The sequence below is a fragment of the Manis javanica genome, chromosome 12 (assembly GCF_040802235.1).
Source record: "Manis javanica isolate MJ-LG chromosome 12, MJ_LKY, whole genome shotgun sequence".
Classification (NCBI taxonomy): domain Eukaryota; kingdom Metazoa; phylum Chordata; class Mammalia; order Pholidota; family Manidae; genus Manis; species Manis javanica.
Genome location: NC_133167.1, coordinates 1,808,832 through 1,825,629, shown reverse-complemented (window position 1 = coordinate 1,825,629; position 16,798 = coordinate 1,808,832). Strand labels below are relative to the sequence as shown.

At 54.2% G+C, this 16,798-nt stretch overlaps 1 protein-coding gene across 27 annotated transcripts in view; it reads right to left on the bottom strand.

The window, feature by feature from the left end:
• Nucleotides 1-16,798, bottom strand: part of HDAC4 (histone deacetylase 4) — a 281,717-nt gene that overhangs the window by 104,576 nt on the left and 160,343 nt on the right. For 12 of the 27 annotated variants that reach the window (XM_073217865.1, XM_073217873.1, XM_073217874.1 and 9 more), the window contains one exon: nt 6,402-6,643. The exons of 4 other annotated variants lie outside the window; for them this stretch is intronic. In XM_073217865.1, coding sequence (XP_073073966.1) covers nt 6,402-6,643 — 242 coding nt within the window. Of the gene's footprint in view, nt 1-6,401; nt 6,647-16,798 lie in introns of those variants that run through there. 11 more of the 27 variants (XM_073217864.1, XM_073217869.1, XM_073217870.1 and 8 more) reach the window with 1 other exon arrangement.

Here is a 16,798-nt window from a genome sequence, read left to right as displayed (position 1 = left end):
GACGGACACTGACTTAATAAAGAATACCCATTCATGGTAAGAAAGAGACCGGCACTGCAATAGGAACATAGCAAAGGAGAAACAGTCAAAAAAGCGCAAAAAGTCAATTAGTATATAGAAATGTGTTTACCCACCATCGAGCAAATGCAGACACTGTGTGAGAAGAATGGAGATAGAATGTGAGCCAGTCCGACTGCCGCGTCAGACCGCGGGGCGCCAGGCCTGCCCAGAGGCGCTTTTGCTGTGCGGCACTCGTCGTTCCCTGGGCATGGGGTGGGGACGGCTGCGCCTCCCAGACAGGCTCTGGGTGGGCCAGTTCACAGCGCTGCTGTGGGTACCGCTGCTTTATTATGCTGCCTGTGGAGTCAACATGGCGTGTGTGTGTGAGACAGACGGACACGTGCGCACTCAGGACTGTGCGGGTGTCAGCGAGCAGCACGGCGGCAGGAAACAGAAGCCAGAGCCACGTGCTTGTCCTGAGCCAGCAGCACCATCTCAGTTCTGTCTGAACAAACACATGATTCATGCACACGACACTGAAAATGGAGAAAAACTGGAAAGGAACTTAATGTTCAACTATTTGACTAGAGGTTCTTTGAATTCATTACAGTTCACTGTAAAATTACAATAAGACCAGTAAAAGCATAATCTTGTAATGTATGTAATGGTAAAGGGAACTGTTTACAACACAGTAAATAGAAAACATGTGTGAGAGTAGGACCCCAATTCCATAAAACTATAGACACACACAACAAATACATAATGTGAGATTAAGAGAGCTCTCCTAGATAATAGCAATGGAGTAACATTTTCTTCTCTGCAGTTGCCAATTATTCAATAACTAACATTAATGACTTCTGGGATCAGAAAAACTTAGTAGGATGAGAACATTCCTCATAAAATCAACACTGCCAAGGATGCAAGTATAGGCGGGCCTGCTTCTCTCCCATCCACTAGGCAGCCCCAGGCCCAGGCCGCCCTGCCCTCCGCTGGGCCTGTCACCTCTGCAGCCTTCAGGGCTGCAGAGGAGGGTCTGTGGGGCCGGCCGCGAGGGGCACTTAGGACGGACCACACCTGGGTAAGCAAACATCATCCCCACTCCTCTCCAAAGACTAACAGGGACAGAAAAGAATACTTTAAAAAGAGGTACAGATCCACAAAAACAAAGCCTGTGGGAAATGTACACGGACAGCAGGCTGGAGGGACGCAGGGCACATGGGTGACAGAGATGCCCTAGCAGGGAAGGCTGGAGCTGCCATGGGGAATGGGTGGCGTGCTGCTGGGGGTACCCCGCTGTCCGCACCCACACTGTGTTCTATAAACAGTGTGCAAATATTTCCAACAGTGAAACTGAACATGTGACACATTCCCAGGGCACACACAACACACCAAAACCTACATTTATAGACACGTCACTGCCCATGGATGGAGGCGAAGCCACGGCACACCTGGATCCAGGACCCGAGCACGGCCCAGGGAGTGATGCGGCTCATGCTGGGGGTCCTGTGTCCAGGCCCACAGCCCTGCCTCCTTCCCCCTCTCATGGGCACCCCGACCCCAGTCGCAGTCAGTCAGGAAGGATGCCCCCTAGAGAAAACATGCACTTCTGGCCCCGGTTTGCTGCATGCCCCAGCACCCACTCCATTGGTTCATTCCTGTATGAATTCTCACTTCAGCCTTGAGACCTGCACTGGCCTCTTGCTGAGCTTGGAGCTCTGAAACCAGCAGATAGTCTGCTGGCCCCTAACAGCCTGCCAACACCAGACTGGACAGTGAGGCCACTCCAGGTCACCCAGCTGCCAGTGACCAAAGCTGATGACAGGAGTGTGAGGGGACCCAGGCCCGCAGAACTGCTCAAATGACCCTCAACACGACAATTGCTCCTGGGGTTTGTCATGCAGCAAAAGGTAACTGAGACACTCTCACGGAATGGACAGTGAGTGGGGTCATCACCCTCAGGTGGGAAGGGCCCTATTTATACACTTACATGATTATATTTCCTATAGGTGTACATGTCATAACTTTTTATCTGCATAAATTAAATATGCAAATCATTAATTCTGATCTAAAGATGTAACATTCAGATTTCAGGTACTATGAAGTTCAAGAACCACATTCTTGCCTCTTATACTTAAAAATGGCCTGTGGTACAAGAACTACGGGGCTGAAAACTGCAAGTGCGATCGCCAGTGTTTGCCTAGAGCAGCGCTCGCAGGCTTCTTGGAGCGTGGGGCCAGACACTCCGGGGACACAGGGACGAGGCTGCTGGGAAGAGGGGATCACTAACCCCAGTGAAGGCCAGGAACCAGACCGGAAAGGGCACGTAGCCATCCTGCGGGGTGAGCTCTGCACACCACACAGGCACGAGAGGGCAGGCCCCAGGCCTTTCTCTAGCAGAAGGCTGGTCTAAGTGCCGGAAGGTGCCCAGGAAGTGGCGAAGCACCCGTGTGTGTGTGTTGGGGGGGAGGGCAAGTGCGCCCTGTCTGTCTGGCAAGTGGGAAATCACCGTGTTTAACAGATGACAAAGCTGGCCCACCAGAGGCAGGGAGCACAGCAGCCCTCAGGCCTTGCGATCCAGGTGGGAGAGAGGGAGGGCGGGGGGAGGCAGGTTCCACTGGCTGGCACTACAATGACTTCTAGACTACAGCATTAGAAATGTGCATTTATTTGATAAAATTTAAAAAGGTAAAAACACAACAAACCCCCAAAGCAGTAAATCTCGGTAAGGCTCTTTCAGTCACCAACTCCAGCCCAGTTGATGGAATTGTTAACTCTCGTGGGGCATAAACACCGTGGCCCCAAGCCCCTCCCTCCCTCCATCCTCTGCTCGGAGCCTGGCTCACCTGGGAACTGGCTCGGGGGCTGGGAGAACCACGTGTCGGAAGGCAGTACCAGTGAGCCACGACCAGCCAGGGGCCCCCACGTCAAGTACAAGGGCAGTTCTGGGACCTTGTCAAGAACTGTGGGACTTACCCAAAGAGAGTGACTTAACTTACATTTAAGAACTGTTTCCTTTTTAATCACAAAATTCTACTCAGATTCACCAATGATTTAACAATGATTTAAATGGAGCTCAAGAAATCTCTCTGACAAACACCACTGCCAAATGCCCACAGTGATGCAAAGGCATGTGGAGGGAGGTTGAGTCATCTGACCAAAGCCGGCTGACGCGACGACACAGTTACAAGGTCTGAACGGTGTCTATGATCCCCATCCTAAATGCAAAAATGAAATAATTAAATGCCAAGCCAACGGTCAGGCCTGGTCAGCTGTGTGGCGCCTGCTCCAGGGCCCAGGGGCTCTTGATGTGAGGACTCAGGAGACCCGTCCTCCTCCAAGCGGGCACACAAACTCCGGAAGCAGCAGACGGAGAGAGGCGAGGCCCCGGGCCGCCCCCCATAGCCCTTGTGCTCCCGAGCGCTGCCCCACAGCTCCTCTCACTCACGGGGCTGACTCCTCAATTCTCATGGTTTCTTTCTTGTAACAGCTACAAATTCAACTGACACACGCGTGATAACACAGAAAATCGCTGTCTCCTTGATCCCTCTTGGCACAGGAACCCACCAGTGTGAGTCCAGGACACAGTTGTCCAGGCACATGCCGGTCGAATGCTCCCTGGTATATTAGCAGGTCGGGGACACGTGTGTGCGAGGGACAGTGAAAACATAGGAAAAAGGCAATTCAACAAGTGGCTCTGAGCTCCCTCCTCGAGGCCCTGGGCTAGGCCTGCAGGAAAGCTGGGAGATGCAGTTGAGTGCACAGCAGGGCCTGCCATCCTGCTGCAGGGACGGGGGGCATGTGGGGGCACGTGGTGCCCTGGCCTGGAGGTGAGGCGGCCAGGTCAGAGGGGGCCTATCTGAATGGGTGGGAGACCGGTGTGGTGGTCCCTCTGATTTCTAGGATGGCAGATGTGGGACGGCCACCACCACGGCGGCTGCCCAGCAGGACACAACGGCACCCAGCGTGGACTGGCTGCATGTCCTGGGTATCACAGAGCTGGGTCTGGTTTTGAGTTGCTTTTAGGAGTCACAGAAACAGCTTCAAAGACAAAGGAAACAGGCAGCCTGTTGGGGGCTCTTCTCAGTTGCTAAAAGGCCTGCAAATCGAGGCTGCTGTGTGGGCTATAAGCAGCTCCCGGGAGTGACTTTCGGCTGGCCTGCAACCATTTCCCATGGCCAGCCTGACACAGACCTTTCTCCCATCCTAAAAATCAGAGGCATGCTGCTACGCTCAAACACAGCATGGGTGGGCCTCGGCGGCTAGCAGGCCCAGCCACACAGACCCCACCAGCCCTGCACAGTAGCTGCCAGAGAAGCAGGTCACGTGTGTGGGAAGTGAAGGGCATGGCGCGTGCTATCGTGGACCCCTCAAACGCCCCACCCCAAGCCCAAGAGTGCATCACCAAAACTGAAGGATCACAATGGTGGCCAGTCTCCATGGAGACCAGTAACATCTTTGTAACTCGGGGCCCCCAGGTTGCTCAGAATACTGCAGGCGAACGGTAAGGCCTAGACTCCTAGTAGTTCAAGAAGGCATCCTGACCTTAGTCTGTCCAATGCGGCCTTGGGTGGCCAGCCAAGGCAGGACGACACACCACAGAGGCCACGGCAACCCCCACAAGCCAACAAAAACCAAAGTGAGGCCCAAATGCCGAGGACGCAGGGCCTCTGTGCAGCTTCCCAGCTTGGCCTGGCTAAGGACAATGCTCTGGGAGGTGCCCTCAGAGGCACTGCTTGCCATGGTCCTCATGAGGCATGGACTGGGAGCTACCCTGGGCACACAGGGTGCTGGGACACAGCTCACTGGGCAGGCCCAGGCAGCCTCGCCCCGCGTGTCTGTGGGAAGTCTGCAGACAGCTGATATAGCCTCCTCCTCCCGACTGTGATTACTACACGAATACGCTGTGCTCATGTACACAAGGAGGGGTAAGCTCCTGTGGTGAAGGCAGACACAGACAGGTGCACCAGGTACGCTGCAGGGCACATGCCACCTGGGTGTGGCCTGATGCCTGCGGCAGCTAAGACCAGACAGAGCCACACCCGCGCACGGCCATGGGTCTCCATGGAAAGGGCACGGGGGAAGCATTGAAGGAAGTCACAGAGGTGGGCTTTGATTCTCCATATCTGCGTTGCCCAGAGCAGCAGCCACAGACCGTAGGACACAGAGCGCGAATACAGTTGGTCCACGTGGAGATTTGCTCTATGTGCCTAGTTGCAATGGTTTGTTTACCAAGACTTAGCATGAACCTAAGACTTTAACATCGACCCCACATTAAAAAAGTACTTTAGAAATATGAAGGTAAATACAACAAACAAACTTTGCTGTTTGGCAGGCAAGCCCCCATGGCACCCAGCGATCCCTGCCCCTGGTTTTCTTGTCTAGGCCCGTCTGGATGTGCCAGTATTGGGCCACGCGACCAGCAGATTAAGGCTTTAGAAAGGGTGTGTCCCTTCCAAGGTCAGGCCACAGAAGACACAGTCAGCTGGATGGCTCCCTCTGAGGGGGATGAGCGGTGGGAGTAAGCCCTGCAGCCCCAGCCCCCTGCCCGACAGCCCCAGCACCACCCCGAAGGACCTGCGCTCACAGCCCCCTGCTGAGCAGCCCCTGGACTCCCGACCATAGAGACCGGACATGGTACATGTCTGTTGTTTAAAGCTGCTAAATTCTGGTGTCATTTGTTACACAGAAATAGACGACTCACATGGCCTGGGTGTTTTTGCTCTAAGGTGGCCACCAGACCTCGTCAAATTATTCATGTAATTTTAATATACCCTACATTAATTCTACTGGACAGTGTCGTTCCACGTGGCTCTAAATGGAGTGAGGGCACGTCAGAGTCACAGACACCACTGTGGGCCCAGCGACTGTATGGTGCAATGTCCCTACACGTCACCGACACGTTTCTTCCCAGTGTATGTAACTGTAAAATCTGGGATCATATTAAATATGGGTAGAGAGTAAATACAAAAGATAAACTAATTTCTTATTCCATTTAGGTGAAAAGAAAATATCACTATCTTTTTCCAATTATAACAGGCCTATGGAAAGAAACAAGATCTGACAAGTCCAAAGAGAAAATAAACATGGTTTGGAAATCGCCATGCGGACACGATCGTTGTTACATTCTGGTGTTTCTTCTCGCCGATGATTTTCCTGTTTAGGGACACATCTGATGCTTTGGGATGAAATTACATGACAGGCACTCTCCCCCTTGCACGTGCACATGCACGTCCACATCGGGGCTCTTAGACACTGCTCCCCACTCTACGCTGTACCCACTGTGAGTCAGCTAGCCGGGGCCCCAGGGTCAGGCACACCGGTGTCCAGTGCCTCAGCACAGTGAGGGCTGCGGCGGGCTCTGCAGCGGGACGCCCGGATGGGCAGGCGGCGCCCAGACTCACCCTGACGTGCTCGTGGAGCTGGGCCTCGTGCTGCCGGGAGAGCTGCTCGTGCTGCCTCTGGAACTCGGCGATGAGGATCTGCCGCTGCAGCTGCTGCTTCTGCTTCAGGGCCAGTAGCTCCTGCTGCAGCTGCTGCTCGCGGAGGGTGGGCTCCGCCACGGGCAGCGGGAACTGGTGGTCCAGGCGCAGCTCCATGGGCACCGCCGGGGGCGCGACCGGCAAAGGCAGGGCTGAGGCCACGTCTGCTACGGGAGAGAGCACAGCACAGAGCCCGGTCACTCCGTGGTCCCCGCAGGCCCCCAGCCCCTCCTCCTGCCCCCCCCGTTGGGGGACCCACATGCCGTAGGACCTTCCCCATTGCCAAGGTCTCTCCCCCTCTCTTTCCCAACAGGCCTGGAATGCAGGATGCGGCCACCCTGACGGACCCACTCCTTCAGCACCGAAGGAGTGGAAGGTCAGACCAAGACGCACTCACGAACTCGTTTCCCTCCACCCCACCTCCACGCGGGGAGGCCCTGCTCTCTCAGGACCCCGCTGCAGGCATCATTTCTGAAGGTCAATGAAGTGAAAAAGGAAGGAAATGGCTCTGAAGAGCTAAACACCAGTGAACGAAAAGCTAACTGGCTTCGGCTTTTCTTCTCCTTTTTCACGAAGCCACTGAAGACTCGTGTGCATGAACCCCAGAACAGTGTGTGCCATGAAGTGGTCCAGACAGACGCTCAAGACGGAGAGCCGTTTCCATGGTGAAGTGAGCGCCCTCTCAGAAAACATGTTTACGGACTGCAGCCAATAAAACGTTCTCCCGGCTCGCGGTGCAGCACATCCATCAGGGTTATGTGCTTCTGTACCTCACAAAGAAATAGGTTTTCCCTATTGTACTAATGTACTGCCAAAAAGGAGCTTCAAGTGATTCTGATTAGAAACAGAAGCTAAATCAATCTTAATGCTTACAAATCAATACAGAATTAAAGTGAGAAAAAGAATGCAGAAGGAAAGTTTTAAATCATGGATATCACAGAGCAGCCCGGTGCGGGCACTCTTTGGACGGCAGGCCTATGTCTGAGAAGCACAGAGGTGTGTGTGGCACGCGCTGTGAATGTGGCCCTGCAAACTCACTGCCGTGGTGCCCCTCAAACACACGGACGAGCCCCTGGGCTCCGCTCATGGCTCCCTGAGGCACTGCGGTGCCAGCCCGACCAGCCCGTGCGCCTCTGCACATCCTTTCCAGAAAGCTCTCCTACAACCTGCTCCAGGCTCAGTTTTCAGCAGCTGACCTACATCAGACCTGGAGGGCAGAGGGCAGGAGACCAAAGCCTTCAGGGGCTCGAGGCTGAGACAGGAGCCCAAACTGAACAGACCAGGGCCACCAAGGACTGGGTCCTTACCATCGGGCCACCTCTGCCTGGACCCTTGCAGGTCAGGGCATGCTGTGCACTGACCCTGCCCCAGTGCCTCCCTGAGAGTGCCCACCCACATGCCCTGGGACCGACCCCCTGGCCGCAGGGCCTCTGAGTCCAGATGTGGCCCAGCTCCTTGGGAAGTGTGTGCTCCACAGCTCCCTGGCCCCAGGATCCTGGATAAACGTCCCGTGGGTCAGAGCATTTCTGCAGTCGCCACCCAGGTAGCAGGTGCCATGCTGGCGGTAATTCTCATGAGGCAAGGCCAGCGCACGCTGCTGACAGGGAAGCCTGGCTTCTGGCCCCCAAGCCAGCTCCATCCAGGACACTCTAAGCACTGGTGTCCTCGATTACACTGGGGCCATCATGCCTGCAGGGCCCAGCTCACGCAGGCCATGTCCAGGGAGCTGCCCAGGCACAGCGGTGCCCGGGATGCAAGGCACTCTGGTTCCTTCACCGAAATCGCTGCCTTTTCCGCCCTGGGACCTGCAGCCAAGCCCTGGCTCCGGGCTGGCCTGAGCACCACCCGAGGTCCCATGCTGCGCTGACAGACGCCTAGAGCCGGCGGCGGCTTCCACACACGGAGGGCCCGGCCCCAGGCCTCAGGGAGGGGGGCCGGCAAATCTCAGCATCCGATCTTCGTGGTGCACAGGCACATGATCAATACCCACTGATCGTCCCTCTTCCGCTTCTTCCCCAAGTCAGTGATGCGCAACTGCCAACGTTTTAAATGCACGTATGTATTTTTGTCCAAATGGGTACCAGCCTGACGTATTAACAGGATATTACGAGTTATTTACATGAGAAAAGTCCACACACATAATAAACTGTCTTCAAGAACAGAAGCAGGCTCTACCGTGCCACCACACACAAGCTGGTAAAGGCTGGATTTATTAATTTCCTTTCTTTTCTGTTTCTGATCATTTTTATCACAAAATACAGCAAAACAGAAAAACTGAATAAATAGTACCAGTTTTATAACACCTCCATATTTTCCCCATAGTTTTAGACTTTCTTTTAAGGAATAAAATATGGAGGCCAGGGAGGAAAGCTCAGCGAAAGAACTTAAAAGGTGCCTCGGATTCTTAAAGGAAACTGGTTCACGTGTCCCTTCCTCAGCAGGTGTGGCAGGCGGGGTGCTCCGAACACGGTGCTGCGGTGACTGCCAGCTTCGCCCACGCCCTCTCTAAGCCCACTGACCGGGCCTGAAAGCTGTTCTCATCGCCTGCTAAGGCCACTTCAGAGTTCAGGCAAGTCACTAACGCGCCTCCTCAGGTCAGCCAACCTTGCTTTCACAGATAAACATGACTTTGTTTTTCTGGGCTGCTGATGGGTTATTGAGAACGTCTGAGTCCAAGCTCATCAGCAAGACCGGCCGACTGATGGCTCTCCCACACTCTCGTCTGGTCAGGCAGGGGCGAGTGAGTGGGGGTGCGGGGTGCAGCGGCTGACAGGCCGGGTCAGAGTTGTCTCCTGCAGTGTGGCCCCCGAGGGCTTACTTACTGCAGGAAAGGGATCCGAGTGCTGCCTTTGTTTACCATTTTGAAGTATCATATAGAACTTCATTCTTCTGCTAAAGAAGGTCAAAAGCAGAGCAGAGAGAATGTAAAGCCACGTGTCACCTACATAAGACACACGGTGACCATGAGAACTGCACCGCGGTAGAGCCAGACATGGGCACTCACGGGCACGTGTGCTCGGGACCCCCAGCGGCCTCCTCAGGAGCACTGCCTCCCCCGCCTGGCACACCCGGCAGGACGCCAGGTGCTGGGAGGTGGCCCGCCGTCCCCGGCCCACCCGTGCACCAGCTGCGGAGACCAGCACCACAGCCCCATTCATCCAGTGCGTCAACCGGGACTTGTACTATTTCTGTATCAAAAACGACTTGAAATGCCATGAGTTCCCAACAGAAACTGCTAGCACTTTTGACCCAAAGCACCCTGGAGAAAACAATAAAACCTTCTCTGCTTAAAGAATGCGGCACCCAAACAACAGAGCCTGTATTCTCATGAATATTTTATGGCAGAGTAGAAAATTGCTTTTATAGGTTGTGCCTTGAGAAACATATTAATACAATCAGACCCATGACGTTAGTAACAGCACAAAGACTACATTCAGAGTTTCAAAAAGAAATGGCCTGTGCTGAGAACTACAAGTTCTCAATCAGAAATAGAAAAAAATCTGTTGTCTCTTTTTTTAAAAAAAAAAATAAATGATCATAAAAAGGATGCCGTAATTTTCCATGACATGGGTGAAGACCTCTTTTCATGACACCCTTTCATGTCATCATACAGACATGAAATAAAGAGAAACGCTATTCTTTAGAAAACAGCCAAAGTTTAAGGTCTGTTCACGTAAAGAATGACTCACTCAAATCTTGGGGAAAATAATAGGTATTTCAACTATGTAACCATGATTTCCTCTTACACTGACATTTCTGCCTATACATGAGGGCGGGAGAGACGAAGGCCATGGGGGGGGTTAGGGGCAGGCACCGCTCATCCGCAAATGCCCTCATGTTCCCTTGCGAAATGTGTCACATGTGCTGAAGAGCACAAGTGCTGGGAAAGAAGAGGGGCACAGCAGCAACCACGGGCTCCCCTGCCACCCCAGGAGGAGGCAGCTCAGCTCCCTGCCCCCCATCGCATGCCCACCCCCCAGCAAGGCGCTGACTGCTAGGCACCCCCTTGCTTCTCCTTGTAGTCATACCAGTCGTGGACGTGTCCCTAAGCATGTGCTCTTCATCTGACAGCAGGGAGCACAAAGGTAGCAGACCAAGAAGGTGGTAAAGGTTCCTAGGAACATAAAGTCTCAGGCCCAGTCTGTCCCCAGACCCCAGTACAGTTGGCAAGAAAAGAGCCCCTTCTGGGGCAAGGTCATGAGTGACCCCAGGAAACGGAAGGCTGGCCTGCTGTGGCATCCCGTAGGACCTCCTGGACCAGAACCGCCCTGCACCACTTCCGTGCCTACTGTGGCCGACAACAGTCCTCGGGTACGGGCCAGGCAGAAGGAGCCTGTGGAGAAGGCGCTTCGCGGGTGAGAGAGGCCAGAGGCAGGGAGGGGAGCAGGGGCGACGCGGTCCAGGCACGTCAGTGCCGAGGACGAGTCCAGGACAGGCTCCCGTCCGCAGGGCGAGAGGCCTGCAGCCCTGCACACACCAGCCAGGAGGCTGCAGAGCCCTGCGCGGCCAGGCCCCTGGGGTCCCGCACAGCCGCGTCCTGGGTCAGCCGCCTGGTCCTCCCAGGGACTCCCTCCGTCTGCATCCCACTCGGCTTCTCTCCTGGCCCTTCTCTCATCCGACAGGCACTCAGACTCCAAGCACGCCCTGGGAGGCCGGGCTCGGGGCACTGTCTGTGGGAGCCTGGAGTCACGCTCCCCTCACTGCACGGCTATGGCAGCCGCGGATGGAAGTCCGGCTTCAAAACCACCTCCCGGGGCTGTGAAGGCCCATCCCCAATATTGTCCCTGAAATGTGAGGCCCTGATTCCAGATCCTTTGGCTTTTCTCTCTGGATGTTAGTAAGATCTTCTCTTTGTCCCCATGATTCGGAAACGTCCAAAGTGAAGGCTTGGCGAGGCCTTTCTCCCCACCACGTGGCGCTTGGGCCCCGGGGCAGCCTGCCCTCCGGCTGTGACCGCGGCCTTCAACGATCTCCGCTGCGATTTCCCTTGTTTTCTCCCACATTAGGTTCTGATGGGGGTGGCTGATCTCCTGGAATGATTCACTAATTCTTGTTTCCTCTCTTTTCCTTTCTGTTGTCTTATGCTCAGCTTCATGTGAGATTTCCTTAAATGTATACTCTAACCTTTTCATCACGTATTGCATAATTTTTGCTATAGTTTTTAATGGACAAACCATACAGGTACATTCAGGAAACAACGGCCCCTGAACATTCTCTCTTACACCGTCCTGTAGACATTTCACAGATAATATCTTCTCTAATCTGAGGACAGTTGGGATGACTTACTGGGTCTCTTTTCTCTACACCGTCTGTTTCCTCCGAGCTGTTAGATTTGCTTCTGTCATTCCTGCTAAACCCATCGGCAGGTGCCAGGCAGCCCCAGGAGGTGTCCCTGAGCAAGTGTGGAGCCACGAGCCACAGATGGAAGCGGTAAGCAGAGTGGGATTCTCAATGCGAGCCTCCCCGGGGGTTGCGTGGAGCTGGCATTATCAGATACCTAGGCTCAGTACCTGCAGGGCTCTGCTCTTGGGCTGGCTTCACTCCCCAGGAGGCGCCCTCCCGTCTCGGCCTGGAGCACAGTGGCTGAGCCTACAGGGCACTGAGTCTCGGTGCCCAGTGCCCATGGCGAATACAGTAACTTATGGCTCGCTCTTATCGCTGTGTCCCCACACCAGGGCCTCTGGGCTATGTTCTCAGGGAAAAAGCTTCCAGCTGGCCACCCCATGGGGGCTCAGGCGCCCAGCGCAGCTGGCCAGAGGCTGGAGCCCACCTGTGTCTGCTCCTCCTCCTCCGATTCGGCCTCCCCTTCACTCCTGGTCCAGAGGGAGACAGAGCTCTGGGGCTGTTATGGGCTTCTCGGGGGCAGCTTGGGACCCGCCTTATTTGGTTGGCCAATCACTTGGGCCAAACGCACCTCTTTCCCACCTCCAGACGTCACTGATGTTGGATCTTCTGTTTTCCCATCCTTGTGAGTTTATGACCTTCTCTGGAATATATGTTTTCATTTTTTAAGGAAAATTTCAAAACTATACAAAGGCAGAGAAAATAGATTAGCCGATGCCCAGGGACCCATCCCTGGGAGCCAAGAGCTGCCACCTCTTGGCCAACATCATTTCCCCATGTTCCCACCTGTCCCCTTTCTGTCTGCGCTGCAGAAACCCACCATCACCTCTTTATCCACAAACACTTTGGCAAATATCTCTAAATGCAACTCTTTCAAAAAACCCAATCAAATACTATCAAAATACCCAAATTAACAATTCCTTACAGTACCCGATAGGCAGAAAGTGTTCCCCCCTTTCAGTCTCACACATTTTTTAAATGTTACTCAAATCAAGACCCTAAAAAGGTCCACACACTGCAACTGGCTAATACATCCCTAAATTCTTTTTATCAGAGGTTGATAATAATATAGTTTTCTTCTCCCTCCTACCTGCACCCCCTCCTATTTATGGGCCAAAGACCCTGGGCACGGGTCCCGTGGAGCTGCCACAGTCGACGTTTGGCTGACCATACCTGGGTGCGGGTGAGCCGGGCTCCTGGGCCCCATCCGCCCTGTAAACCGGAGTGGGGTCTGGAAGCTCCGTTGGATTCGGCTTTGATCCCAGCAAGACCATCTCCCCAGGAGAAGCCCCACGCTTGTCTGCATTGTTAGCAGGGACACAAGCTCACTGCCTAGAGGCTTTCATCAGAGCTGCTTGGAGTGCTTTTCCCATCCCGCCCCTTCATTTGCTGCCCAGACTGTTTCTATAAGAAAGGACCTGAACTACCTTATTACCCTGCCTGATGTCAGGGTAATAAGGTTTCAGAAGGCAGGCAGGGCAAGGGCTTGATTCTCTTCACTTGGTCAACCTCTGAAAGTAACGAGTTGAACCCCAGCATATTCCCAGGTGAGCAATGTGGAGGGCCTCTGTCCCTTCATGGTCGTAAGGGACCAAGTCTGCTGTGGTTCTGTTCTAATGCCCTGAACTGCGGGAGCCCTTCAGGTGTCTTCCACCCAGTTGTTGCAAAACCCGTTGGCAATCTCTGGAGAAGTTCCGTTCTGTTGTGACAAGATGTGCCAGGCTCTTCTTGCACATTTTCTGACCCCCACATGGAATCAGACATTTCTCCAAGGAGAACTGGGTCTCTCTATGGGAAGCAGCGCTTGGAGACCCCAGAGTGGGTGTTTGGTGAGTATCACCCGCTGCTGATGTACATATTGTTGATGGAGTCTTGTGAATTTCAGGAGTGAGCAAAATCAGATACATGTGTTCAAGTGCCATCTTGGCACGGAACTTCACAATGCATGACTTATTAAAAATATCACTCAAAAAGATTGAACGCTCATAATCAAGTTCCATTCAAAATACTGATTTATATGCAATATCATTTTCCCCAAAGGTGTTCTTAACTAAACTGCAGTTATTCTATTTAACGCTGTGCATGCGTGTAAAGGGGAGATGAGGTACAGAAGCCAGAAGCACTTTTTAATGTAAAGATTTAAAAATATTCTGTAGAGAAGTATATAACATTAAGTGGCCTCACCTTAACTTCATATATAAATAAGTATATATACCATTTTTCTTTGCCTCATTTAGATGTATATACACAATGCCAAAGAAAGAAACTTATGTTTACAATTCACTGTAACTTAAATTATGCTTACAAAATAAAAATGAAAATATTATATGGCATAAGAAGAGGCATTGTTGCATTGTTTGTTCTTTTCAACTGAGATGAAAATGTAAAGAAATAAACAAATACAATGCATGGAGAGGTGTGTAGATGCTCTAGATGCCCCCATGGGAAGGCGCCCCACCCATGTGGGCAGAGAGAGGGCTTCTCATGTGGGGACACTGAGTGCCACCCTCTGGGTTGCGTTCTGTGTAGCTTCCTGTGGTTCTAGAAATCAAGAAGGAGCAGCACACATTCAAGGCCCTGGTCTGACCCCTGCTCTGCCTTCCAGACAAGAAGGGAGTCGGTTACTCTTCAAAACCCATGAGATGAGAAATATGCTAGAGCGGCCACACTACAAGTGTAGATAGCAAGCCCAAGCCCGGATCTGGGCGCCCCAACCCCATGCGGCCAAGGAGGGCGGCACTCTGCTTGCTCAGCAGCAGTGGGTTGCAGAGAGGACACAGGCTGGACCCAGCTCTGCTGCAGCATGCTCAGGGATCAGATCAGCCCTGCAGGGCTCTGCTCAAGACTGACTACCACCCCGGACACACGGCCAGGGGGTCAGCACCGCCCTGTCAGCACCAGGAAGACAGGTTTAAAAGCCCAGGTGAGCCAGGCCTGCCTGCTGAGCACAGAGGTGTGAACAGAAAGACACTACTTCTACTGCTAAAAATAAGAGCTCTGACCAGCACCAGCTGTCTGCTTCACTCCACCGTCTCCTTACTCACTTGAGTCAGTGTTCACCTCCACCCAACTCAGTCTCCCCAAACGACAGCTCTTCGAAATGCTTCTTGTTGGCACAAAGTCTAGGATCCATGGGTACCCATCGACACACTCAGAAGGCCTGGACTCCCTGCCCCAGCAACTCCCATGGAAAGGCGATCCCATGAGTTCCCGTGGCCTCGCTCCCTCCTGCCGGAGCCCTGCCACCTATGAGCTGTCCGCTGGCCGGAGAGCACATGCCGGCAGGGCAGGAGGGGCAGCTGCGGGGCTGTACGGCGCTCTGCAACACGCCCTCTCCTCGTCCACACGCTGGAGAGCAGACACGGGCGACACTGGTGAGTGTGACATGGACTATGGGCACTGGTCCTGCAGTCTCCTACTCCAGGCAACAGGGCAGCCTTTCCAAGGAAAGCTAAGGAGAGAAAGCTACACTGGCCGCCATGGTGTCAGCACCCAGGACATGCAGTGGGGGCTCCATCTCACCAGATGTCCACAGTGGCTGGAGGCCAATGCACACATGCTGGGGCAGGGGTGACAGCGCACACTCTGGGGCCAACATGAGTTCAGATCTAGCCAGGGGGCCTGGGAGAAGGCACCCTGGCCTCAGCCTCAGCTTTCCTCCATCATTCAGGGGCTCAGCAAGATGCCTGTCATAGGGCAGTGTGGGCCCACGTGGGAAGTGCTGGCATGTGGTAGCACTGGGTGTGTGACCTGGTGTCCATCCTGGGACCAGGGTGCACCTTTTGGCATACAGGAGGGGCAGTACCCTTCCTATTTTTCACTGGCAGAGGCAAGCCCATGCTGCCCCAGGGTTCCTGAAGTCTGTTCCCCGAATACAGGCCCAGAAAGTACTTTTTATGCTGAGGATGTTGAGCACAGCAGGTAGAACCTGGTGGTCGGCAGGCCAGGGTGACCCCGAGCAGGGCACCAGCTAAGTGAACAAGCCCAGGAGGCTGAACTGCCACGGCCAGATGGATCTGCTGAAAAGCAGCTCCGTTCTCATCCACTGGCTCTGCAGGCCAGGCAGCAAGCACTCCCTGGTGGGCCCAGCCCTGCAAGCAGCACAGCCTTCCCTTCACGTAGGGTCTGCGAGGGGAGGTCTGGCCTGCCGCTGGGGCTGAGGGAACAAGTGAGCACAGAGCCTGGAGCCCTGCCCCCGACAATCCTCAGGGCCCCAGCACCCCATGGGGCACTGGCCTGGGGAGCACCCTCCATCAGAGAGAGTGCAGCGCCCACCCAGCAGGAGCGGACCTACTTTCTGGATGCTGGGCGCCTGGGGACAGTTCTGCTCTGGTGTAAGCAGAAACACCCTCAATAATCACGCTCTTTCTGGCAAAATCAGTGGTAGGGTAAAGGATAAAAACTGTGTTGATTATGCTCAGGTTTTGAAAATTCCCACTTTCTGTGTCACCCAAAGTGCAGGACTCTGATTGGAAACACAATGACACACTTCCAGGATCCCAACAACGGAAGAGCCAGCAGCTACTCCTTCTCCCTCCCCCAGGTCCCGTACAGATCACCAGCTTCCGGCTGAAAACCCGCTGACTAGACGGACTTGGGATTTTATAAATAGTTTGGGGTTGCCGTCCCAGGTCCCCCTTCTTTACAAGGCAACGGAGGCACAGCTGCAGGGAGGGGACAGAGATGCAGTCCTGTCAACACCTCCATGCCCCGGCCACATGGGGGCCACGTGGCACCTGCGCACCCCCTCCTTCGAGGTTCAGGAGTGCGAACCAACCCCAGGGGCAGTGGCCCACGGAGGCAAGAGGCCAGCGGCCTGCCGCCTGCCCACCCACTCAGCGCCCTTGCTGGGTCACAGCGGCCGGCCGAGGGGTCCTGGGTGTGACAGATAGGAAGCCGAAGAACCAGAGCTGGCGGCAGGAATGGGACCCGGGGCGCTCTAGCTGGATGAGGCAGCCTGTAATGAGCGTCCACTT